The 27907-nt window shown below is 37.6% G+C and overlaps 3 protein-coding genes across 8 annotated transcripts in view; 2 read left to right on the top strand and 1 right to left on the bottom strand.

Moving 5' to 3' along the window:
- The window catches only part of LOC123507218 (whirlin-like), a 123836-nt gene extending 120625 nt beyond the window's left edge, over nucleotides 1-3211 (top strand). For 5 of the 6 annotated variants that reach the window (XM_045259922.1, XM_045259920.1, XM_045259925.1 and 2 more), the window contains 2 exons: nucleotides 353-467; nucleotides 2554-3211. In XM_045259922.1, coding sequence (XP_045115857.1) covers nucleotides 353-467; nucleotides 2554-2587 — 149 coding nt within the window. In that variant the 3' untranslated portion in view covers nucleotides 2588-3211. The remainder of the gene's footprint in view (nucleotides 1-352; nucleotides 468-2553) is intronic. The other variant, XM_045259924.1, reaches the window with a different exon arrangement.
- A 61-nt stretch (nucleotides 3212-3272) lies between these two features.
- Nucleotides 3273-6875, bottom strand: LOC123507221. Its single transcript, XM_045259928.1, has 2 exons — nucleotides 6163-6875; nucleotides 3273-4486 (listed from the first exon to the last, which is right to left on the bottom strand). Exons 1-2 carry the CDS (start codon nucleotides 6419-6421, stop codon nucleotides 3933-3935), a joined length of 813 nt encoding a protein of 270 aa, XP_045115863.1. The 5' UTR covers nucleotides 6422-6875; the 3' UTR covers nucleotides 3273-3932.
- Nucleotides 6876-7183: 308 nt separating this feature from the next.
- On the top strand, nucleotides 7184-17442 carry LOC123507219 (serine/threonine-protein kinase RIO3-like). The gene is given in 11 exon segments (XM_045259926.1): nucleotides 7184-7411; nucleotides 8302-8636; nucleotides 8951-8987; nucleotides 8989-9133; nucleotides 9526-9635; nucleotides 9861-10040; nucleotides 14283-14348; nucleotides 14953-15098; nucleotides 15472-15610; nucleotides 15747-15950; nucleotides 17269-17442. Coding segments are annotated over 10 exon segments (1425 nt in total). The 5' UTR covers nucleotides 7184-7411; nucleotides 8302-8412.
- The last annotated feature ends 10465 nt before the right edge of the window (nucleotides 17443-27907 follow it).

Here is a 27907-nt window from a genome sequence, read left to right on the forward strand (position 1 = left end):
AGTCATATTTTTCTTCATTTGTGAAAATTGTTTTAGTTGTTATTGTTTTATTTTATTTTTTTCTAAAGATGTCTTTTGAATTCTGTTACATTTTCAAATTGTCATGAGTTGATTCCTCAGGATGGCTCAGAATATTTGGTGCCTTTATGTGAGCTCTTCAGGCTGTCAGTATATTGTAATGACCTCTCTTTTTTTTTTTTTCCATGCATGTAAGATTGATATGTTCTTCAAGTCTACTAAGATTCTTTTGGCTTAATGAATTGGTAATGATCTTAGTTTCTTAAGATTTTATATCATAGTTTGACATTACTCACAAGAGTCCCCATGATCATTTCTTAACTCTCCTATCAAGGTGAGAGCAGCAAAGAAAATGAGGCTCCAGAGTGCCCTCCTGCAGGCATCCTCAAGCCCTCAGGCCCTTCCTCCACCATCAGGCCACTACAGAAGTCCATATCATTTGGTGATGTGTGAGTGCAGTACCTCTGAGGCAGTGGCAAGACCCTGCATTATGCACAAAGCATCCTTCCTGGACTGGGAGTGCTAACATGTGTAGCACATCTGCCAACACTCATATCTGCTATGATGGCTGCCAGCTGTGTGAACAGTGACAGTGTGTGTGTTTGTGTACAGCACTGTAGTATACCCTGTGGCTGGGTTGAATCAAGCTATGATAATGGTCACAAAATATACTACTATGTAAACAAATATATCACACTACTAAAGAGCCTGGCAGTTATTGTGGCAGGTGTGTGTGTGTGTGTGTGTGTGCGTGTGTACTAGCAGCTGTACTTGCCACAATAACAATACACTCACCAATTAGATGCATGAATGCATATTATTTGTGGCTCACAAATGGTGAATGAGTTGTCATATGACTGATATGCTTCCCTTTAAATGAGATAGCTTAGATTTTAAGCTATTTGATTAAATTCATGTGCATAAGGACAAGAGAATACTTTAATGTTCTCCTTGCATGCAATACTTGGTGACAGTGAGTCACTCGGCAAACTCTCCTCACAAGTGTGGTCACTTAAATAACTTCAAGATGCATGTTTCACTTTTACTTCTGCACATATTCCTTTTTATGACTTCGTAAGTAGTTTTTTTTTTTTTTTTTTTTTTTTCGGGGTTGGAGGGGAGGGGGATTGACTAAATGGTTCCCCCTTTACATGAAATTGTAGATAGTGTTTAACTATAGGTTTAAATGTTCAAGTGTTATATTTATTTGTCTTATTAATCATTGCTGAAGAAAGCACCTCTTATACTCATGATGTATGTTTAACCTTGAGCTTAACTTTCTAGTTCTTCACATCTCATCGTTACATAAAACAGTTAGCTGTCCATGACTTAGTCTACTCTCATTATAAATGTTGCATTAGTTCATCAGATAAAGTATAAAAGGAATAAAGAAGCACTTCCTTAAAACACTTACCATTGCATTCTGTCATGCTTCGTGCAGTTTTGAGGATCTATTTGCACCACACATTACACTTACAATAGCACATGTGTGGGTTGCCATCAAGGTTGTAGTCTCATTTAGTGCCTGAGTTCTCTGATTCACTATATCATTGATTTTTCCTGCATGACAATTTTGACTCAGACATGACTATAATGGTTTGTAATTGTATTAGCACTAGGAAATAGATTAAATAATCAGATTTTTACATGCTGGGTTTCTTAGTGAGTTTAGATACTAGTATGTTTATGATAAGCTGCTTTAAGCTGTTATATGTATATATATATATATATATATATATATATATATATATATATATATATATATATATATATATATATATATATATATATATATATATATATATATATATATCAGGAAGAATAAATAGGATAAAAATGTAGTGCTTCTTTAATGTAAATGAGAGAATAATATACTTTCTCCAAGACACCATAATAATGAAAGCCTCCATTTGATAAACAATTTAAAGTAACCAATAACATGAATTTTCAACCATGTTATGCCTGTATATAAAAGTGATGTAATTATCCTTTACCTCCATCACTTTCCACTTAAAAACAGCCATATCCTCATCATCCTACACCTTAATACAGCACTGGATAACTAACAATGTATCATCACCACCACTGTTACTGTTAGCCACTCAAGGAAAGTAATACTAAATAAAGTTCGTCACAAAAACTATTTCTTCAATAAATGCAAGATTTTTGTGAAAGTTTTTGGGATTACTTCACAATACATATGTACATATAATGAAAATATTTTGTGGTAGTGAATGACCAACTTTTTAAAGTTTATTACTGTCTACTGAAATGTGACCAACATCTTTAAAAAATAAAAATGCAACAACTCTGACTGACAGGAGGATTGGTAAAGACCAGACTAGAGATTGATGCCTTCAGGACAAGGTCAGGGTGGTGTGTGGTACTAGAGATGCATGTTGGGATGGTGGTCTGTAAAATTATACTTATAATTATTATTTGCTGTACAAAGAAAAATATGCCAAAGTGAATGAAACACCAGGAGCTGAGCATGACAGCAACACAATGTAATGTCTTGATGTTCTCTCATTGCAGAACAACTGTAGGTGAGCCTGAGCCTCGGGCGTAGCAGTGGGGCCAGCCAGGGGAGTGCTGCCTTGAGTCACAAGCTGCTCTAGTGTTGTGGTGACGCCATGTGTGGATCATTGTGTAATATAGAACACCTCTGTTACTGTATGTGTAGTGTTTTCCAGTATACAACTACTACTACTACTTGTATCTAATCTGGTCACTTGTATTAAAAGTATATTATATATATATATATATATATATATATATATATATATATATATATATATATATATATATATATATATATATATATATTTTTTTTTTTTTTTTTTTTTTTTTTTTTATATTGTAAATGTAAACATTCTTTTAAGTTTCTAACATTTTTCAAACCTCTAGTTGTGTGAAAATTTAACATTGTTCTAGAACACTTATATCTAGTTTTGTATACTACATGAAATGTTACTGTACATAGCTATATATATATATATATATAAATGCAATATAGATATTTGTGATTATATTTTACATACCTATGAAACATGTAAATATTCAGATTATTAGTACTAGTTCCATAGATCAATATTCAATAAAGTAAGAAAGTAGTTGCATTTGCCAAGCTACCCAATATATACTATACTCTGTACACTAAACACTAACACTAATTAATAAATTATTGTTCATGTATTGTTTGTTGTGGCCTTACTGTACCATATAAGATAGCTTTAGGAAGATAAAAACCTGTCAACTTATTGTTTCCTTTTTATTTTAATACAAAAAATAAACTTCCATTAAAGACAACTGAAGGCAGAATAAGTGATATACAGACAGCAGCCACACTTGGGAGCCATCCATACAGTAATACAAGTCTTCCCCTGAGATTGAAGTTGTACATCTGGAAGCTTCACTCAGCAGTAAAGACTTAGTACTTATAATACTCTTTTTGACTACTTTTGTTAGCTATCACAGCAGACAGCCCATCTTCACCTCCATCTTCTGCATCTAACACTCAACTAGGGTTTGGTCTTATAAGCAGATTTATTAACATTCAAATTTTACTCTGCATCCACAAACCTCAAAAGAGAAAATAACCAAATCAAAGGTCTTGCTTCAAACCAACAGTTTCTTAAATACTTAATTTCATGGAACTATGAGCCTGGAGTGAGGATGAAAACAAACTTTCTTCTCACTCAGGTTACAAGACAGATTGTAATATGTGATTCACCATTCTCTCTCTCTCTCTCTCTCTCTCTCTCTCTCTCTCTCTCTCTCTCTCTCTCTCTCTCTCTCTCTCATTGGCATGAGTAACAACCAAAGTATAAGGAATTGAGCTATGGTGAGAAGTCAGCTCCTTTGGTGACATCTCACTTATGATATAATTGCTCTTCATATATTACTGTAGGTTCTTATTTACCATGAACATTTTGTTGAGCCTGAGAAATAAGAGTAATAATATCTGCTTTCAGTTTCAGCTTTCTGTGTTCAGGTACTTTATGCAGTTCAGATGTCAGGGAGAGTAAGAATAACCTATCCTCATTATTTTCACTAGACATATTTTCAGATTGTATGATTTTCTTCACGAGGGTGTGAATGAGATTTTCATCCTCTTCGTTGACTGTCTTTCTCTTGAATGACTGTTTATACCTTTGTTTCTCAGCTTCTGTATCTTCTAAGACTATCTCTTCTACCTCTTCATCTTCAGTATCCACACTAGGACTGAGAGTAGTGCATCCAACAATTTTAATGAAATTTTGAGTAGATTCATCTAGAGTGGTATTTGTAGCTTCTCCCTTACCAAATGGGACTAGCTTTGATATAAGTTCTAGGAACTGTAATGCTTCAAAGTGAATATATGGCTTTCTTGTTTTTGGTTTTTGTATGTTCATTTCTTGCTTTTGCCTTTGAAGTTCTCTGGCATAACATGTGCGAATTCCTTTCCACTTCTTCTGAATAACAGCCGCTGAAACAACAGAGAAAACATGGTTGATAAAAATATAGTGAGCAAACATAGAGATACATGTCCATGTACAGTAAATGTGTGGTGTCACCAGTCTAAAGGTTCATGCTGTGGATATATATATATATATATATATATATATATATATATATATATATATATATATATATATATATATATATATATATATATATATATATATATATATATATATATATATATATATATATATATATATATATATATATATATATATATATATATATATATATATATATATATATATATATATATATATATATATATATATATATATATATATATATATATATATATATATATATATATATATATATATATATATATATATATATATATATATATATATATATATATATTAAGGGCTATGAAAATTTTGTGATTTTTATGAGCCCTTCAGTAGTAGTAGTAATAGTCCTGTGACACACACAGGTGTGGCAGGTGGCCAGTCTTCCTAAAGAAAAGCTTGTGTGTCAGCCACACACAGTGATGGCATGGATGCTCCTTGTGATCTTTGTAAGTTCCAAGAGGGAATTTTAACCTACATGTCATTCTTATCCCTCATTCCAAACCCAAAGCGCATCATTCTACCCACTGGACCACGAGGGCCCACTCAACCATACTCTGCTGGTGAGAGCTTTGGCCAGCCCTAAACAGTCTTATTTCTGGCAAAGTTCAAGAGACAGTGAAAGAAATTAAAACGAGAAGAACTGTAAATTTGCATGGATGAACATTCAAATCTCTTGAAGAATTGACTGACAAGATTGCTCAATGCATGCTTCTTTATCAGTCTATGGTACTGGCTGACAAAAATGCAAATGTAGTTTGATCTTGTAATGCCTCTCATTAGAGGATCCTTGCAGTCCTTACAATAACAACAAATGTAGTCTTTTTTTTTTTTTTTTGTACTACATGGGGTAAAGATTTTTTTTTTTTTTTTTTTTTATGGATGGTAGGTTACTTTCATTGTGAGAGATTCATAAGAAAGATTGGCGAGAGCAGAAGGAAACATCAGTTATATGAGCAGTGTGACTTTCTAATGTGGAACACAGATGCTTGCAGAAAAAAATGTGTCAACAGTAAATAGCAAAACTTAGGACAATCAAATATTTCGAGAAAGTATGAGGGAGGGTAGCAGGTATACGCTATTTCAGAATTGTTTGAGTTGGAAAATTAAAGTAGTGACATATTATCCTTCATACAGGTTAATCATTGTTAATCAATACGTAGATATTAAAAGTCATCAGACTCTGGAGAAGCTGTTGACCACAGCTAGGTTGAAATCTCCACATGTTACCACGCTTCGTACTGATGGCAACTGAGAGACGAGGATTGAAGTTGAGCAACTTCTCAACTCTTGACTAGGTCTACGACTACGTGTCCGCACACTTTTTTCGTGTCCGTGCAAACAAATTGCAAATCTTCATTTGATCATTTGAATCTACCATCAGCATATGATGTAATAAAAATATATTGTGCTTTACACAGCTCTTTTAAGATACGGACGTGCAACCACAGAACGCCACTGGTAGCCTGCTTAGTGCCACCTGCACCCATTCCCAAAGTAATGCAACAACGTAAGATAAATTGGGCACATGATTGAGCAAATACATATAAAATCATATAACATGATTATTTACTTAATGCACTTTTCTCAGCAGAAGACATGTCATCCAAGTCTGGGAAGAACGTCCGTACGACGGCGTCCCAGGCCAGCCTGCGGCCACCTGCGGTCCCATACTCCTCCGTAGTAATGTTCCAAATGGCAGGCTGCTGCTCCACTGCTCTTATCAAGTCTTCTGCGTTCACTGTCTTGTTCACTATATTTACAATATCGTTCTTCTCCATGTTGTAACAATAGCTCAGCAAATATACAGTGGCGGCAACTAGTGGCGTCATTGAAAATTAGTAGTGAGTTATCTAGTGGCGGCAACTCAAGCTGGGGCTGCAGTCATGGAGCTGCTCTAGGTAGTAAACTAATGTGAAATATTTAATCGGGCAACTGCAATTATTAGATGTAAAGCCCATATTCAAAACAATGTTTTGCTTAAAATTTATTGCAAGTGATCTCCGCAACTATAGATAGTTGCTTGTCATTAGTTTTGTTCAGGCTTGCTTAAGGTCACCATGGTTGTATGCAGGAGGTAAACCTTTTCTCTGGAAAGCAGTATATGTGGGGTACATACTTAGCTAAATATATGTGTACCCCAGTGAATACTGACCCAAACTATCGAGGAATAGATAGCAACTAACCAACCACGATAGCTACAAATACCACATGATTACGTTCAGTGACATAATATATTAGCCATGCTGAATATAATCATATCGCTACGGTAATAACTATAGGTACAAATAAGTAGACTGGTAATTTACTAGGCACTTGACTACTACTGTCCTTGGGTGTTTCCTTCTTGGCATTGACCCTTGACTAATGACGATAGAAGCGGCGCCTGCCACAGGTGGTGACAGTGGTAGTAAGTACAATATTTTCAAGCCACATGATGAAAGTTTGACACGGCGCCGTGAAATGTTTTCCTCATGGGTGACGTCCTCGTCTTGCACCATATGGTAACACACTTGCTATCACCGCTCGCAACCTTAACATTCACGGAAATGCCGCATAATACAAAATCAACTACATATCATGAGGAGATGCAGTATATAGATTTCGTAATATGTGGATGGTTTTAGATAATAGTGATAGGTGAAAACCGTGATAACAAAGCATAGCCGGATTGGTGCTGCAGCAGCTGGTCGAAGGCGAGGCTGTAACATTCGGTTTCGGACACTAGCCTTACTCTGCACAGATCTGTTGCTGCTGCCTGCCTGACCTTACCTACCCTTGCTCCCTCCCCTGCGCTGTCCGCTTGTTCCAGTTCTGTTGAGGTGATTATAACAGTTGCTGAACATCGAATCCATACAGCAGCTAAGGTGAAATAGAAATTAGTGTATAGCAAAGGTGTTCAGATCATTAATCGCACCTCGTAATCACCTACTCACTTGTTCATTATTGTTTCATCTGTCTAGTTTGGATTTCACTTGCATTATGCTGTCATTATGAAGCTTTTCGTGGAGCAAAGTCAGTGTAACACTGCTCTGTGGCCATGTGTTGGTTGAAGGACGCTGTAAGGTTGGTGTGCTAGAACTGCTATATATGTTATATGTATGGCTTTAATGTTTTATCTACACTGTGCATTATATCTTATTGTCATTGGAGTATTTAGAGAAGTCTTATCCATGTGTGTGTGTGTGTGTGTGTAATGATGAAGTGTATGTGTATTGTGTGTTCCTTTGTTGTCTCCAGTCTTGTGTCTTCTTTTTTCATGCTATTATGCAACTTTTAATTGCCCCTTTTATTAGCCCATAAATTTACTTTAGACACCCGTAATTCTCTCCAACTATTGTCATTGCAATGTTTTGCATTAATTGACTGACAGGAACACTACCTAGTTGCACAGTTAACACATTCCTAGAAGGAAAATATGTGAAAATAGCTAAGTGTAGATTTTTTGGCTACAGTACACTTACATGAGCTTAAAGGCCAGCTGTTGTTGGAAAAATAGGCTGGGGTCTAATTTGAGAAGAAGTGCCTTTATAGGAAAAGAATAATAATAATAATATTTTGAGGTAACCAGATAAATCTGTTATTTCTTCAGCGTATTGTTTACATGTGCTGATGGAAGTATCATTGAAAGAGTTGTTCAGTATTATCTTTATTAGACAAACATTTTTTTTGCGCATCATACTCCAGATAAAGTTTCTCTTTGTTTTTGCAGACCACAGCCTACACAGGCCACACTTGTCACTCATCGGCCAGACAGCCACCAGCATTACGCTCACACAAGTTTCCCTGTGTCATTGGATGAACATAACAAAGAAGTGAAGCCATGGCATCCTCAGCAGAAGTGGTACAACCGGCAAGTGAGCTGCAGCCTGCTGCCGCCCCTCCTCTCACTCCAGCATGGGGTGGGGCAGGGATGGCACCAGCGGGGCCCTCCCTCATACCAGTAAGCCCCTGGGGGAGGGTCTCACCTGCTGCTCCACAAAGTGCTCCCCCAAAGTCCTTCCATGAACTCATGTCAGAGGACCTTGCAAATGATTTGCAGCAGAAGTGAGTATTTGTCTTCACTTACGTATTTATATTTTTACAGGTCTGAATGAGTTCTGTACTGCCTTTTTAGTATTAAATATTTATATTTATCTGTAAATTTGTATTAATGAATGACAGTCAAAACTAAGAATATCAAATATATATGTAGATGTCAATAAGTTCCTGTTCTTTTGATTTACTCTCATTGCTTTGATTTGGTCTTTCATGTTAAAATTGTTTCTATGTATTCATCAAGGTAGTCACTAATATGCTTAATGATGTATTTTTACTTATGTAGCTTTTTGTAATGCACTAAAGTGTCAGAATCTTGACAGGGAAACTCAGGCTTACCACCTCTCACTCCTGAATGAGGAAGGAGGACTACAGTGACTTCATTAAGCCTCAGGAAGAGGTGGCCAATGACCTCTACCTGGCCCAGGTGTTGCAGTATGAGTACGACCGCGAGTATGACCAGCAGCTGAACAGAGAAGAGAGGTTCTTCAATGGCAACTCAAAGGGTACAGATTCTTATACAAATGGCTCATTATAGAAAAGTTTTTTTATTAAACTTAACAACATTGAAATTAATAAGTAAGTTTTTATTGCTTTTTATAATGTTTTTTATACTTTTCATAGTTGTAGTTGCCCTTTCCAATACAAGGTCAGATTTAAATTTTATTAAGTTTAGTCATTTAAAATAGAAGTTACTTTTCTTGCGTGGTCATCATTTATACATATAAACATGCATTATTTTATTCATATTATTTTATTTATATGTTGATTTTTTTTTTTTTTTTTTTTTTGTTACTTATTCTCATGGTTGAATGTGATGAAAAAGAAAGGAAAAGAAAAGTTTCTGGTTTGAAATTTTAAAATTTACTGTCTCATCACATGACCGTTGCCTTTGCAGTGTCAGTGTCCTTCAACAAGTTCAAGATTTGCCCTTCGTGGTATGGCCCAGACAGCGATGACGAACCAGGGGAGATAGACGATGAGAACCGGGCCATTGACTCCTTTGAGGTGGGCAGGTGGAATTCATGTGAATTATATTGAGATTTAGAGGAAATGCTAATCACCAGACATGAGTGTTTTGTAGGTATTCTCTGCAAGGCATGGAAGGACTATTGATCTTTGTGTTTTAATGATAAAGACATGATAGTGTACCATAATGAAAATAGTATCCACTTTCCAAACACACTGCCCAACCCTAACTCACATGTTCACTCATGGGCTCACTACCACCAGGCAAGGGAGCGTGAGGACCCTGTAATCCCTGCTTGTGGCTATATCAAGCATGGGGACAAGATGGTCACCAAGCATGACCTGGCCATCTCCGGCAGGAAGAATGCTGCCAGGATCATGAACCTCCCACCAGGCATCAACACTGGTGATGGAGGAGGATTTGACATGAAGCTTTCCAACAAGGTATTATTGTATTTACCTAGTTGTATTGTGCAGGGTTTGAGCAGGGCTCATAGTGTCCTCTCTCCATATCTCCATTTATCTAGTTTTCTTTAAAGTTATGCACACTATGTGCTGTGGCAATTACATTATCCAATGCATTCCATTTTTCCACCATTCTGCTCTGAAAACTGTATTTTCCAATATCCCACACACTGCCTCATCCTGATCTTCTCATGACCTCTTGTCCTTCCATCTTCTTCCATCAACAGCACCAGTTCTTCTTTGTCTATTTTTTCAATATCATTTACTATCTTATACATTGTTATTAGGTTCCCCCCGTTCTCTTCTATCTTGTAAGGTTGGCAGTCCCATTTCCTTCAGTCATTCTTTATATGTGAGGTCCTTTAATTCTGGCACCATCTTTGTAGCAATCTTCTGTATCCTTTCCAATTTTCTTATATCCTTTTTAGAGCTTGGAGACCATACCACTGCTGCATATTCCAGCCTTGGGCGTATCATGCTTGTGATGATTTTTTTCATCATATCTTTATCCATGTAATGAAATGTCACTCTTATATTAGTCAACATCTTATATGATAGTCCAAATATCTTGCTTATGTGTTTATCAGGACTCAGATTTTCTTGTTTGATCACTCCAAGATCTTTTTCCTCATTAGTCTTCGTTATTTGCTCCTCCCCCATCATATAGTTCCATGTTGGTCTTCTCTTACTCTTTCCTAGTTCCATTATGTGGCATTTCTTGGCATTAAATTCCAATTTCCACTTCTTGCTCCATTCATAGATGTTGCTTAAATCTTCTTGCAACAGCAGACAGTCCTCTCAGGTTTTGATAACTTAGCAACTTTGCATCATCAGCAAATAAATTTATATAACTGTTTATCCCAATGTAAATGTCATTTACATAAACTTGAAACATAATGGGGGCTAACACTGACACTTGTGACACTCCGCTAGTTACTTTACCCCAAGATGAGTGTCTCATCAACCGGCTTGGGTATGGAAGAGGCCACGTGCTGCATACACACTTTATTGACATGATCCAACCTGCAAACATAATTATATTGAAAACACGGTCTCAACAAATCTATCCTGTAACCCTTGGTCAGCAAGAATACCCATCATCCCCCAAAATAGTCACATCATCACATTACATAGGAACATATTAAATTGAGGTAGTCTGATTAAGTAGATAAATAATGAAAAAGTAGCCACCACAATATTACACTTACAACATTGGCCTCCATACGGCTCAGAAACACCCAAAACACCACGACGAGCAGAAACACACCCTGTGCCCCACAAACAACCTGCAAGTGTGATTACCTCTAAAACACAGCCCAGTCACCATATCTCATAATGCTAGATCCATAACAATATCCAAAATCCAAGAGATAAAGGACAACACTACACCATAAGAGAACATATGCTTGCTAAATGGATTATGACAAATATATAAGTAAACAAAGCAGTCCCCATAACGCTTCACTTACAACACTGGCTTCGATACAGATAGGCACTCCTAAAGCCTCACGGTCAGCAAAGTACATCATGTGTCCACACAACATCAGCCATGTCAGGTGCGAGTAAAGTCTCAACAAGGGACTGCAAATAAATATTCACACGTAAACATCTCTGTGACTAGGTATGGAGCTGACAATGAAGCTGCGTCACATACACTGTATATTAACACTGATAATTCATCACAGTCAATAACACTACATACAGTAGAAGAGAACAAGCGACGTGAGGAAAACACTAGACCCCCAATGTGACGGCTGCAGCAGGACAACTGACGTGGGGATGGAGAAACCGATCCATGTTAGCCACCTTCACAAAAGCGCAGCGCCAAGCGCAAATATGGCCAGACAACCCATGAACATTAAATAGCTACCCAAACATTCTACAACAGTTACAATTTTGACAACATTGGCGAAACAATGAGTATGTATCTCTGATCACATTTCTCATTTCCCTATCCTACAAATAATCTCTTGTCCTTTCGAGCAAGGTTCCACGCAGTCCTCCTATGTTCTCTAGTTTCCAAAGAATTCGGTGAGGGACTTTATCAGAAGCCTTTTAATGTCCAGGTACAGGTAACTCTTGATTTACGCGTGTTTAATTTACGTGTTTTTGTTAATATGTGACCGAAAAAATATTATAATTACTTAAATTTGCGTGATTGGTTTGCTTATATGTGATTTGGCCCAACTGCAGTTTCAAACTGAGCGCCAGATGCAATTTCAAACTGCGCGCCAGATAGTGGACTGCGATGGCTAGTACTTGTGAGGGTGAAGACAGTGGCGTCCTGCATTTACTTTTTTACTAGTGTTTACCTTTATACTGTGGAGTTGTTTTTGATAAGTGGATTTTTGATAAAAGGGAAAAGCTCAAGGAAGATGGTGACTAACTGTGGTGTGAGTGGTGAAGGGAGTGACACAGTGAGTGTTGTGTTTACATATTCTTTGTTTTGTTGTTTTCTCTTATTATTTTTTGCTTTCTCTTATTATTGTTTGCTTTTCCCTATACTTTAAATACACTTCTAGTATTTAGAATGGTAAATAATTAAAACATGTTAATTTAGCCAAATAAATAGAGTATTTTGTACAAATTTTTTTGGACCACATCCCACATCCCACCTATTATCTATTGTTTCTTATGAGAATTACAAGTTTGTTTTACGAATTTTGATATATGTGATACCTCTTGGAACGCATCTATCGTGTAAATCAAGAGTTACCTTTATACTGTGTCTACCCATCCATCTCTGTTTTCAAGTCTTGCAATAACTCTCGAGTAGAAGCTTGATAGGTTTGATACACATGACCGCCCTGTCCTGAACCCAAATTGTCTATTCAATATGACTTGTTCCTCTTCTAGCAATTTAACCCATTTTTCTTTGACGATTATTTAACATAACTTCCCTACGACACTTGTAAGTGACACTGGTCTGTAGTTTAGTGGTTCAGTTGCCTTTCCTCCTTTAAATATCAGTATTACATTGGCTCTCTTTCACTCTAGTGGAACTTTTCCTTCATTTATTGAACTTTTAATTATTTCCCAAATTGGATGCAGTAATTGCTCTTTACATTTTTTTAACACCCAGCCAGATACACCATCTGGTCCCATTACTTTTCTGACTTCCAATTTATCCAGTAATCTTTCAATATCCTCTTTGTGCACTCCAATCTCTTGTAATCCTTGGCAACCCAATGTCCTATTAGGTTCTGTGAAATCATCTGCAGTGAATACCGTTTTGAAGCTCTCGTTCATTATTTCACACATATCCTTCTCTGTTTGGTATGTCTTCCCTTCTTTAATTATTTTTTCAATTGTTTCCTTATTCTTTGTTTTGCCGTTTATAAACTTGTAGAAAAGTTTGGGTTCATCTTTGCTTTTATCCACTACATCTTTCTCAAACTTTCTTTCTTCCTCTCTCCTTACTCTAATATATTCATTTCTAGCATCTTTGTACTGCCGTCTGTTATGGTAATTTCCCTGCTTTAAGAGTTTCTTCCACGCTTTATCTTTTGCCTTTTTTGCTTGTATGCATCTAACATTGTACCAAGCATGTATTTTTTCTGAGCTCTATAAACAGGAACAAACTTTTTACTCCTTCATTGTATTTCTGTAAGAATATGTCATATTTCTCTTGTACAGTCTTTTGCACATAATATTACTCCACTCAATATCAGCAAAATAACTCCTTAATTTTTCAAAATCCGCTTTTGCATAATTTAATCTCTATCCTTTATCCTCTCTGTAACTTATCTCATCTTCCTCCTGAATTTGCATCTGTAATGTCACATGATCACTTTTCCCTATTGGACTAAGGTATTGTATGATTGGAGGGGGCTCTGGTTTCTTTGTAAAAACTAGGTCAAGCAACGATAGTTCTTCTTCCCCCCTGTACTTTGTTGACTCCTCCACCCACTGGTCCATTGCATTAACCATAGTCAACTGTAACACTTTCTTTCCATAATAATTGTCTGTAGAACATACCACTTTAAAAACAGCATCAGGGTTTCAAAGCTCCTGATTTGGATATAAAGGATTGTATTGAAGGACTGTGGGAATTCAGTAGTAACTTGCATAAGCCACAGCAAGAGTTAAAAGTAGATTTGTCAGTATCTGTCATACACTAGGAACTTGTTTATTTATTCCTATAGAATGGATTTTATAGCTGTTACTTGAGTAGTGGGTGGGTATTCAGTCCCAGATTGTGACAATGTGTTCCTCCTGCAGGTGTACAACAAACTGTGCCGCTCTGCCATGACGGACTTGCGTAGGAAGAATCGTGTGCATGACAAGGTGAGGCGAGCCATCATTCCCTGGGACATCATGGGTCTTGTGCTTGTTTGTGTTTTGAAGCTTTACTCATTTCTTTTCCTTTATTTTGGTAGTGAGCTTCAGCATACATTTCTGTTAAATCCTGTAAAAGAAGTAAATGCAGAAACTGATTTGATGAATATTGCCTAAATTATGTTATTATGACAAGTGAGAACCATTGCAGGCTGTCTGAAGCACCACACTGATGTTTTATATTATTTTTTTGTTTCTCTCATTGATGTTACTTTGCTTGATGAAGAAGGAAAATTATTATTGTTATACATTAGCATAGAAACTGAATACTCCTTTTTAGAGAAGAAAAGAATGAGAGGATGATAGCTTATGAAGAGCAAATGCAGGAATGATGGTTTTCATAAAAATCTTCATTTGCATTCTCTTGTTAGGGTAGTTTTAGACCACCTATCCATCAAATCCATACTTCTTTTTGGTTCTCCTCTCCTTCTTTGAGGGTGATCAATCTCCAGCATCTGTTGGTCTTGTTTGGAAAAGCTTTCAGATAGTGACAGATGAATAGAGAAATATTTCTGGACTGTATTGAAGGTATTACCTTCTTGTTCCCCACTAGGTTGAGAAGGCCACTTCAGAGATGGCCCTTGACCCAAAGACCCGCCTGCTGATCTTCAAGATGCTGAACAATGCAGTGCTGGAGGCTGTCAATGGCATTGTTAGCTCTGGCAAGGAGGCAGTAGTGTTCCATGCACAGGGTGGAGAGTGAGTGTTGAGGGTATATATACATGGGTGGATCTTTAGGGACTAGAATATGTTTGTTGGTTTGGAGATTGGCATTATCATCAGCCTCCATTTTTGTAATTTATCATTGTAACTACCTTCATTCATCATTGAAAATGTTTTACTAATGATATAACATTCTTTATCACGCCACATTTCAGTGTCGTGTCTGAAGTCTTCATAGTGGATACTAATGATATCTGAGTAATTTCTTTGAACGGTTGCTAAGATTTTGTAAAGAATCACCAATGCCATCTACCATCTTTCATTATTTGCCAGGCTGTACAAACCATTAGCTCTTATAAACAAATCAAACTTTTTTAATTGCATCACGTCAGCCTTCACACTCCCACAGGATGGAGGATGGGCCACTACCTGAGGATTGTGCTGTCAAGGTGTTTAAGACAACTCTGACTGACTTTAAGACAAGAGAGCGTTACATCAGGGAGGACTATCGCTTCAAGGATAGACTGTCTAAGAGCAACTCACAAAAGGTGTGGTGCAATTCACTGAGGCTTTGCTGAAATAAAGATTAAAACATTTTATGATATTTAGTTAATATGGCCCTATAATTAAGTCACAACTACATCGTTGTCTTATAGTAGTGACAGCAGAGCTTCCTTTTTCCAGCTGATTCGTCTGTGGGCAGAAAAGGAATACCACAACCTTCGCCGCCTCCACCGTGCCAGTATTCCCAGCCCCAAGCCAGTGCTGATCAAGAAACACATCCTGGTCATGTCATTCATTGGTGCTGATCACATGCCTGCACCCAAGCTGAAGGAGGCACGCTTGTCCAAGGCTGAGCTGTGTGTGGCATATGAACAAGTGGTTGAGGTGAGTGAGTGCTCCTTGTTTCTGTTCTTGTGAATTTGTGTTGATTATCAAGTGATGTGTTTGCAGATGAGAGTTGTGTATGCCTCTCTGAAACTAAAACTGGAAAAATTCATGACAGGCAGAATAAACCACTATCTTAATATTATGTGAATTGTAGTTAGTTCATGCTGAATATCATGAATACCAGCATTCTTCTGCCCTAACCTCCTTATTTGGTGTATTGGAGATGTGGACTGATAGGTAAATTATCGTGTGCTATTTCAGTACTTTTATCTCTTTCAGTAGTACAGGTTGAACCTCCTTAATCCAGTATTCTTTCATCCGGCAACACCTATAATCCGGCAAAATTTTTGTTTGCCGGAATTTTTTAATTGGCCGGAGTAATTTGCTGGACCGCCGCTAGGATGCGGCAGTGCTGTACTGTGTTTTGGAGCCCGGGCATTCGGGGTCAAATTATTTGGATCAGTACCACGCTGCAACTCATTGCAAGCACCACCCCCTTAGGTGTATAAACATTTTTTTCTGTAATATTTGTCCCTAAACATGGCTTCCAAGCGACCAGGAAGTGATAGTGTTGTGTGTGAACCAAAGAAAAAGCGCAAACATATGACAATATCAGTGCAACAGAAAGTGGACCTATTGAGGAAGCTAGATAAAGGTGTTTCAGTACAGACCCTATGCCAACAGTACAACATTGGCTCATCAACTGTCTATGATATAAAAAGCAGAAGAATCAACTTCTCAAGTTTTACAGTGAGTGTGAGAGCAAAAACAACATGGAGGTTCATAGAACACTTAAGGAAGGTAAAAGCAGTGATTTAGACAGTGCTCTCATACTTCATAAGCTTCGGCGCGCTGGTAACGTCCCTGTGTCCGGTGAGATGATAATGGTGCAGGCAAAAATTTTCCATGCTGAACTTAATTTACAACAACGTGTTTTTCTATATACTTCTGCATGTATATTTTCATGTACAACTATCATATATCAAAACAATGTTACAGCTACACTTGTATAATGCTGGATAAGTATATAGAGGGTGTTTTGGGGACCACCTATAGTTCTAAGTCTAAGTCTAAGGCAAGTTCAGTGGTTGCCGGATTTGGGAGGTTCAACCTGTAATTAATTTCACACACAAACAGTATAGAGAAAATCCAAGACAAATTAGATCACTTAAAGGAAGTAAGTCATGCTTCTTAGTACCTACAGCAAGTTGAAAGTCCTTACTTGTAAATTCTCTTGTGTATTTAGGTCTTATTTAAGAATGCTCCTTCCAGCACGTCTTGAATGAGTGGTCTTGATGGGTTTTATGCCTTTCAGACCATGGTTAAGATGTTCCATGGATGCCACCTTGTGCATGCTGATCTTAGTGAATACAACATCCTGTGGTTCGAGGAGAAGTGCTGGTTTATAGATCTGGGCCAGGCTGTGGAGCCAACACATCCACATGCACTCCACTTCTTACATAGAGATTGCATTAACATTACCAGGTAAGTGAAGTGAGAGGATGTGCTTGATGAAGTGATAAAAGTTGCTGTTCAGTGGGAGGAAGGAGTGCTATAATGATTAATAATGGAGGAGGCAACAGCAAGTGCAGGTATGAGTTGAGTTTATTACATGATTGATTTTGCTGTAGCTTCTTCATGGGTAATCTGCTACTGTGAAACTGGTCAGGTAATGAACTCAACTCAATACACCTCTGTTTTCTCTCATCTCCTCCTCCAGTTAGTCTAAATGTCTCAACAATAATAATAATGTTCAGACATTCAGACAAGTTGGGGGAGGAGGTGAAGAGAAACACAGGTGTAGGGAGGTGAGTTTATTATTTGGGAATAAACTCACCTCCTTACACCTGTTTTTCTCTTCACCACCTCCTCCTCCAATAATAATAATGATAGTAAACGATGATGGTGAGTTGACATAAAGGAAGGTCTTAAGTTGTTGCTAGAGACTTTTAACATTATGGAAATAGAGGGAGAGAGAGTATGTTGGGTGCAAGGATGCACGTTGCTGTTTTATGAGAGAGAAGTGCTGTAGTATTTACAATTGAAGGAGTGTGAGAGGATATACAGTAATACCTTGAGATACAAAGTTTTTGAGATGTGAGCCACGATTTGGTCAATTATTTGCTTTGAGGTATGAGTTGTAGTTTGGGGTGCTGCTGCTAGTTGGCACATCGGTCCAGCTTCAGATAAGCTAGTATCTACATGTTTGTCGTGGATCTCATGCATTGTGATTGTTCTTTAATCATTTTCACACTAGTTACTTATCTATTTATTTATTTATTTTATTTATTATTATTATTATTATTATTATTATTATTATTATTATTATTATTATTATTATTATTTAATTTTTTTTATTTATTTATTTATTTTTTTTTTTTTGTAAGAAAAGGCATTTTAATTTAAATGTAGTATTTACATATTGAATGGTGCCTGCATCCCTTCCTTCCCCCTTTCCTCCAAAAATGTATGTGTCCAAAATAAGAACACTAAATTAAAGAGGGGTCTTTGCCGGCACTTATAACTAATGGGAGGAGAACAAGGTAAACCAACCTCATGTGGTGTGGCTCTCTCTCTCTCTCTCTCTCTCTCTCTCTCTCTCTCTCTCTCTCTCTCTCTCTCTCTCTCTCTCTCTCTCTCTCTCTCCTACTTAAAACTTTATTTGTCCTATGAATAAGGTTTACAAGGTTATTAACAAGCTCTTCTGCGATTATTAGAGCAGCCAGTCTCCTGTGAATGGCTATAGTATTTGTACATTCCAGCTGATCAACAGTCCCAAGTGAGGGTAGGGGGCAAGATGTGGTGGGATAACGTCTGTCGTGTTCCGAGCTGTTGCACGACGTTGCACAAATTGTCTAGCTACTGGCTATAAATAGTCAAAGGTTTTTTCTATCTTTAATTTACAAAAATAATATCTATACATAAGGTGTTCGATACGGCGCCGACAAGTAACAATCACAACTCTTTCTGTTGCCTTCTCCACTGCAATTATTACAATTTCTCTTACAAACATCCTTAAGAATTACATTAATCTCGTACATATTCTCGCATCAAAACGGATTTCACTTCAAACATCATCCACTATATCTTCATAACGTATTACAACATCTGAACACGGTGCTTTATTTATCCGTAAATCTCATACGTAGTACGTACAATATTACCCCTTTTTCCCAGCTACCCGTATATAAGGATGACCTTTACTTGGTACATGAATGCAAGCAACCACATGACGTACCACCAAATATATTACCATACACATATAATTACCAGACTCCGTTCAACAAAATGACAACGTAACACCACCGAAATATAATGACAAATATTGATATTTCCACACAAGTGACTTCCCTCAAGTAATCTCTTTCTCTTGGTACCCATACATGGAACCACGTTAACTTCGTACACAATTACACACTAGTAAATATGTTATGTAACTTATTCGTCAGAGCAACACACATGCACATACGTAGGTAGCCGTATACAAATTCCCTTACTCATAGATGAAAACGCAAGTATATAACGACGTCATTATGAACCAAAGTACAACCACATAAACCATAATAAACTAATACCACATAATACCTAAACCTCCTATCATGTTTCTTCCTCCATTCTAATTTACCTCAAAAGACTGCATTGCAACTTATAAGCTCCACTTACTGGTTATATATGAAGTACAAAACGCCGCCCTCAGCTATGCAGCCGAGGGTGGCCCGCTTAGAGCCGCGGTTGTCCTCTCTGCTTCTCTCTCTCTCTCTCTCTGCCCCAATCCTCTACAATTTCCTTCAGGAACTTATGGGGCGTGTCTTGACCCACACAACACGCCCCTCAGAATGTACCATTCACCAATCAAGTACAAGCTCAAATGAACTCCACGTGTGGTATGAACAACATCCAAGACGACAACAATACCACCGGATGTTTACATGACCTGGGCGATATATATCTGCCCGGGCTGCCCTGGGTCAACTGACCTGGGTCATTAAATGTTTCCTGTTGACCTTCCTGCCCTTCCTAAACTCTTTTATGGCTGGATACGACTACACACCGCATACTGGCGAACTATCATACTTCCATATATCTTTATTTCTTGTATCTTCATATTTCTCATATTGCACTTATGATGTAGGCATCTGACAACTAGCTATTCTACACATGGCAGTGCTGTAGAGTTTTGCATATACATATTATAGGAGGGGCGAGTGAGACACAGGATGTGCTTCCTGTCTTTATTGATGCTTGGCGCCAACTGGCTCTTACAGGGTGATGGGTGATGCCTTGCTGCCTATAGAGCCCAACATATCCTACACATATATTATATTTTTGCAGAGGAATTGATTATAAGTGTTTTGATATGCATGGGTTAATTTAGGAAGGTTGAAGTTATTCAACTTGGAAATTTTTATCTAAGTGCCATAAGTTTGTTTTCAGCAACCGTATAATATTAGACAAAGTAAAAAAAAAAAACACTTGCATCTCCTTACAGATTGAGGAATATGAGACTCACCAAGAATTATGGCGTGAGGGGATGAACAACCTGAGTGACCAGTTTGAGTTCCTGTGGCAGGAAATACAGGCAGAAGAGAGGCAGTGCAAGGGGCTGAAGAAGGAAGATGATGATGATGAGGAAGAGGAGCTGGAGGAGGAGCTGCTGAAGGAACTGGTGGCATCTGTAAGATTTTTTTTCACATTTTAGTGTGTTTTGATAAGTACTGGATGGCTTTGTTGTAATTTTTAATGTGTATTTGATTGCACTGACAAGTTTAAAAGTATAGGGAAATCATGTCTGATACTGGATGTGAAAAATAGTTCTTATCAATCCCTGTTTAAAAGTATTCAATTGAGTAACATTTTCCAAAGAATCTTACTCATTCTCAAGTTATGTTTCATTGTCATCCATCCCACTCACCTCAATATCTTTGTTCCAGTTTCACATTTGGAACTCAGTGCTTGATTGAAGCTTGATGAAACTTGATTAATTTATGATATTATGAAAGATTTAATAAATATATTTTCTTTACCAACAGGAGAAGAAAGAAGACTTGGGAGAGGAGTGTTCTGTAGGTGCTGCAGGTGTGTGCTCAGGGGAAGGGGAGGCTGCAGGGGCAGAGAGCAGCTTCACCAGTAAGCATTCCCCTACCAATGAGGAGAATAAAGGGGGAGTTAAGTGGGTGGAGAAGCAGGCTAAGAAAAAGAAAAGTAAAAATAGGAAAAATAAGTAGCAGTTGAATTTAGGAATAGCTTGAAGTGGCCATTAATGTTGGCTGAAGCTAGACATTGTTTAGCAGTGTGTGAAGATTGTACTGCATCCAATCAAGGCACTGACAGGAGGATGTTCACTGATGTGTCTGGAGATAGCACAGGGGACTAGGTGATGAACTGTTGCTGTCTTCCGTGTTTACTCATCATGGTGGGAGGCTGACATGTTGCCCCACCAAGCACTGAAGAGAGGAAGTGTTGGTGGTGTGATGCAAGTGTGAGAGGAGAGGGATGTGTTATGTTAGGTGTAAAGTGACATAAGTGACATGAACTGTTTCCAGGTACATGGGTAAATTCTGTCTCATGATGTGTCTGGAGGGGAAAAATTGTTGTTTGGTTGTCTTGATTGTTTTGTAGGCGAGACAGTTGGCTATTTAAGAGTACATGTTGTGAGTTACTTTAAGTTGACATAAGAAGAGCTTGGGACTGTAATCTTTGAATAAAATGAGCATGCAGTATTTCATTGTATTTTATTTGTGGCTGTTTACATCTTTATCACTGAAACAGAATTATTAGATGTACTCAACATGAAGTGTTAGATGTACTTACTTTTAATTTCATGTTATTTAGTCTTTATGTCTTGCCACCTCCAATTACTTGTCTGCTGTCACAAAGACCACTAGGTGCAGGAAGACTGCTGTATGTACTTAGTGACAACTCTTGTGAAGGGCCACATTATAACTGCCATTTGTGGAAGGCTATTAAGTAACAGTCTGCTTTCCTAACCTTTTCTTTAATATTGTTCTAAGAGAAGACATGTGGCAAGGAAAGCCTTCTGAGTTATGAAGAAAATGGCATCTAAGGAAGCTAGTCCTATAAAACTGAGACATTCATGGGATCTTTGTTCAGAACTGGGCTGCCATTCCTCTTCCTAATCTCTTGCCTACTGGTTTAACCTCTGATCTGTGCACCACCTCCTTTGCCTCAACCTAGAGTAAGACAGAGTTCATGTTGCAGGACCTTGGTACATACCTTAAGCCTTATCCTGATATTTCTGCAAATCTTTTGATATTTTTACTTTCTTTGACACTTCATTTACTGTATATTTCTCTGGTTTCGGTATAAATGACTCTAGATGGTCTGCTGTCAAAGACTAATATAATTTGGCTTTCATTTTTTGTCTCAACATTATATGAAGCTCTTCACTTGTAATACAGCTTATTTCACTGTCAATTCTAAGTAAATGTAAACTATAAAGTTGCAGATCAATTGAAAAATTCCTGTCTTGCTGTGACTGTAGGTAGAATACCTCTAACCTGAAGGAATCTTCATTAAAGACTAGCTTGAAGTATTCCCTTATATTTGATGATAATGCAAAGAATTACACATCCCATATCATTTCCAGGAGACAGAGTAAAACCAAGTTAGTAATTGTGAGGGAATCCATGTGGAGTTCCCTTATTTGTATCTAATTGGTGTGCAGAATATTGCCCTAATTTTGGCTTCAAATTTTTTAATACTATTAGTTTATTTCAAGTCACTGTACTTGATGTGATCTGAAGAACAATTCTTCAGTTACCTATTTATTTTTATGCTGTTAGTTATTATTCCTATACCTTTCTTGGAATGATACTAAGAAAATAATAATAATAATAAAAATAAATAAATGAAAAATAATTGAGATCAAACACCTGTTGTTTTACTTGTCAGCCTTTCACATTGGTAATAATGGGCACAAGTTTACAAGCTGGCTCTTCAGTAGTCTGAGATATGTTGAGTTGGAATATAAGCATTGATTTCTTTAAAATAAAGTAGGGGACATTAGAGAGAGATCAAGCAAACCTAACCAAACAGCGAGGGCAATATTTTTTTTTTTTTTTTTTTTTTTTTTTTTTACTTGCTAATTTGAGACATTTTGAGGCCATCAGCAGTATATGTTAAGGCACGTTATAGTCTACTTGTGCTGGTTACTTCTAGCTTTCCGTAACTCTCTATTAATAAGTCTACAAACACAAACAGTTTTAACTAAACACTCGCTTGCAGAGCAGGAGAGAGAGGATGGCAGTTTCCTTCTGGGGTCCTATAAATAATGATATTTAATTTTTATTGGACACCTTTGAGGAAACAATTAAACACCTTTGGGGAAACAATTAAACAAAACAAAAGCTCGAAAATCTCTTGGACCAGATGGAACGCAGTCAGATTTATATAAAATATTAGAAAACAGTGATCTATGCATAGAAAAGCTTACAAAATGTTTCAGCAAAATTATTGAGGATGAAGAAATATGTGATAGCTGAAAAAAAAAAAAAACGATACTGGTACGAAAAAGAGCAAAAAAATACCATAGGTGATTTAAGACTAATAGCACTGACAAATTCCTCTTTTAAGATATTCATGTGTATAATAAGGCAAAAATTTGAAAAACACCGCCGTGCTACAGGTTGAACCTCCTTAATCCAGTATTCTTTCATCCGGCAACACCTATAATCCGGCAAAATTTTTGTGTGCCGGAATCTTTTAATTGGCCGGAGTAATTTCCCGGACCGCCGCTAGGACGCGGCAGCGCTGTACTGTGTTTTGGAGCCCGGGCATTCTGGGTCAAATTTGGATCAGTACCACGCTGCAACTCATTGCAAGTACCACCCCCCTAGGTGCATAAACATTTTTTTCTGTAATATTTGCCCCTAAACATGGCTTCCACACGACCAGGAAGTGATGGTGTTGTATGTGAACCAAAGAAAAAGCGCAAACATATGACAATATCAGTGCAACAGAAAGTGGACCTATTGAGGAAACTAGATAAAGGTGACTTATTCATCACTATCACTAGTTACAAGTTGCAACTAGCTGGAAGCAACACTAGTTCACTGCCATAATGATTGAAAATTGTCTGATATAGTTCCTTTTTGGCTCTTTTCGGCTCTTTGTGCCGAGCGCATAACAGAGGTGATTATCTCTGGCATGGAGCTATACATTCCTCATACTTTCTCTAACCCTAAAGCTAAAAAGCCTTGGTTTAACTCTGCTTGTTCTCGTGCTGTCAATGATAGAGAGGCGGCTCACAAACGGTTCCGTAGCCATCCAACTGCTGAAACTCATGCCCTATATATTTCTGCCCGTAATCATGCCAAATCTATTCTCCAACTTACTAAAAACTCTTTCATCAATAGAAAATGTCAAAGTCTTTCCAATTCTAACTCCTCTCGAGATTTCTGGCATCTAGCCAATAATATCTCTAACAACTTTACTTCTTCGTCTTTCCCTCCTTTACTTCATCCAGATGGCTCTACAGCTGTCTCTTCTTTTCTAAAGCTGAACTCTTCGCTCAAACCTTTGCTACCAACTCAACTTTGGATGATTCTGGGCATATTCCTCCTACTCCTCCACCCTCTGACTACTTCATCCCTAAAATTAAAATTCTTTATAAAGACGTTTTCCTGGCCCTCTCTGGCCTTGATTCTCGGAAGGCTTACGGTCCGGATGGAGTCCCTCCTGTTGTTCTCAAAAACTGTGCTTCCGAACTCGCTCACAGCCTGGTCAAACTCTTTCATCTGTGTCTCTCTACTTCTATTTATCCTTCTTGCTGGAAGTTTGCTCACATTCAACCTGTCCCTAAAAAAGGTGACCACTCCAATCCTTCTAACTACCGCCCTATAGCTTTGATTTCCTGCCTTTCTAAAGCCTTTGAGTCTATCCTTAATAGGAAGATAATGAGGCATCTATCAGCTCACAACCTTCTCTCTGATTGCCAGTATGGTTTCCGTAAAGGCAGATCTACTGGTGATCTTCTTACTTTCCTAACTGAATCTTGGTCATCCTCTTTTAGGGACTTCGGTGAAACCTTTGCTGTCGGCCTTGACATATCGAAAGCCTTCGATAGAGTCTGGCACAAATCTTTAATTTCTAAACTACCCTCCTACGGATTCTATCCTTCTCTCTGTACCTTCATCTCCAGTTTCCTTTCCGATCGTTCTATTGCTGCTGTAGTAGACGGTCACTGTTCTTCCCTAAAACTATCAACAGTGGTGTTCCACAGGGTTCTGTCCTATCACCCACTCTCTTTCTATTATTCATCAATGATCTCCTAAATCTGACTCAATGCCCTATCCACTCCTATGCTGATGATACCACCCTGCATTATTCAACAGCGTTCAACAGACGCCCAACCCAACAACAATTAAATGACTCAAGGCGAGATGCTATAGGACGCCTAACTTCTGATCTTTCACTTGTTTCTGATTGGGGCAGAGAAAACCTGGTTTTGTTCAATGCCTCAAAAACTCAATTTCTACAACTATCTACTCGACATAACCTTCCAGACAACTATCCTCTCTTCTTCAATAACACTCAACTTCCCTCTCCTCTACATTAAACACACTCGGTCTATCCTTCACTAAAAATCTAAACTGGAAATTTCACATCTCTACTCTTGCTAAATCAGCTTCCAAGAAGTTAGGTGTCCTATGGCGTCTTCGTCCATTTTCTCTCCCTCCCAGCTGCTTGCTCTGTACAAGGGCCTTATCCGCCCGTGTATGGAGTATGGCTCTCATGTCTGGGGGATCCACACACAGCTTTACTAAACAAGGTGGAATCTAAAGCTTTTCGTCTTATCAACTCTTCTCCTCTAACTGACTGTCTTGATTCTTTAAGTCACCGCCGCAATGTTGCATCTTTATCTGTCTTCTACCGCTGTTTTCATGCTGTCTGCTCTTCTGAACTTGCTAACTGCATGCCTTCCCCCTCCTGCGGCCTCGCTGCACAAGACTCTCTACTTCTTCTCATCCCTATTCTGTCCATCTTCCTAATGCAAGAGTTAACCAGTATCTTCACTCCTTCATTCCCTACACTGGTAAACTCTGGAACTCTCTACCTGTGTCTGTATTTCCACCTGCCTATGACTTAAACTCTTTCAAAAGAGGAGTGTCAAGACACCTCTTACGTTAACTGGACCCTCCTTTTAGATTTTTCTGTTTTTTCTCTTTCTACTTTTCTTTTAACAGGGCCTGGCAACCAGCGGGATTTTTTTTTTCCAACACTGTGTTTGCCCTTGGCCAGTGCCCTTGTAATGTAAAAAAAAAAAAAAAAAAAAAAAAAATGTATTGAATGTAAGTCACATATAGTGTCTCCCTGTGAGGTACCAGTTCCTATCGACACTACCTCATAGAAACATACTAATATTAATTAAAAATGGTCTGCTCCACATATATAACACAAATTAAACTTAATAAACTAAGTCAATAAACCATGCATTTATTCTTACCCTTCCAGACGCTGCATTGTGGGTAAGGGGTACGTGATCAATACTGAAAGACATCGAGGGGTACATAAGATTAAAAAGGTTGAGAACCCCTGGCCTACGTGTACGTACCATCCTCAGGGCCACGCTATCAAACTGACACAGGCTTGCTGCAGAGAGAGAGAGAGAGAGAGAGAGAGAGAGAGAGAGAGAGAGAGAGAGAGAGAGAGAGAGAGACAAAATATATTTAATTTTCAGAAACACTAAAAGCCATAAAAAAGGCTTGAAAGCAGATTTCAATGCCTTACACAAGTAAGTGATAAAGCTGCTTCACAGGAATGCATATTTACATATAATAATGAGGGAGTTCTTCAAGACCTGATGTCAAGGTAAACTTTACTTCAGTATTGTACTTTGAAAAGTGGTTGGGAGACTTCCATGTAAAGGAAAAAAAATTCTCTGGTGGAATGGTAGCACATTCTGGTAAGAGAAAAGATTCAGAAACTGCAGTCAACAAATTCAAAATAAGGAGACTGAAGTAGCTGAAGGAGAACATCTAGAAACAGCTGAGGGTGAGGCTGCAGAAAGTGCCGAGGATTGTCAGCAGTATACGCAGCAACGTAGTGGATAGGGATAGAGGGAGACAATAAAAGAATTTGCATGGGTTGTGTTAAATGTTAGAGAGAGAGAGAGAGAGAGAGAGAGAGAGAGAGAGAGAGAATCGTCACTCGCACCTCATATATATATATATATATATATATATATATATATATATATATATATATATATATATATATATATATATATATATATATATATATATATATATATATATATATATATATATATATATATATATATATATATATATATATATATATATATATATATAGATAGATAGATAGATAGATAGATAGATAGATAGATTTTTTTTTGTAAAGCTGACGATCATTAATCGCGAAGCAGGTGATTGATTCAGAGAGAGAGAGAGAGAGAGAGAGAGAGAGAAGAGAGAGGGGTGGGAATTAAGAAGTCAGCGTTGCCATGTTTGTCCTTTTAGGAAAGTGAGGCTGTCCTTTTTCGATTGTTTGCCTTAAAGTTTTCCTGAAAAAAAGTAAAAATTTGTCTTTTCCTGTCCTTTTTACAGTATAGTTTTATCACTATTTGCAATTAATATGATTCGGACGCTGACAAATTTATTATGGTCATGTATATACCTGTCCGTACTGATTGAATGCATCGGCGCTCAAAAGAGGGTAGGACGAGGGATAGTTGTAGGGATACGGATATGATGGTGACGAAATTACACGTCCAGAACCTGAACAGCGGGCCGCCCAGCCCACTGCTGCACCAGCGACGCTGGGTTACCAGACACTGACGAAAATGATATTTTTCCCATACATTACATTATTATATAAAGAACTACGAATTATGGAAAATATATTGAAAACTTTGATATTTTATATGGATAAAAAAAAAAAAAAAAACGAAGAAAATGCCAAGTTCAGGATGA

This window comes from Portunus trituberculatus, chromosome 21 (assembly GCF_017591435.1).
Source record: "Portunus trituberculatus isolate SZX2019 chromosome 21, ASM1759143v1, whole genome shotgun sequence".
NCBI classification, from domain to species: Eukaryota; Metazoa; Arthropoda; class Malacostraca; order Decapoda; family Portunidae; genus Portunus; species Portunus trituberculatus.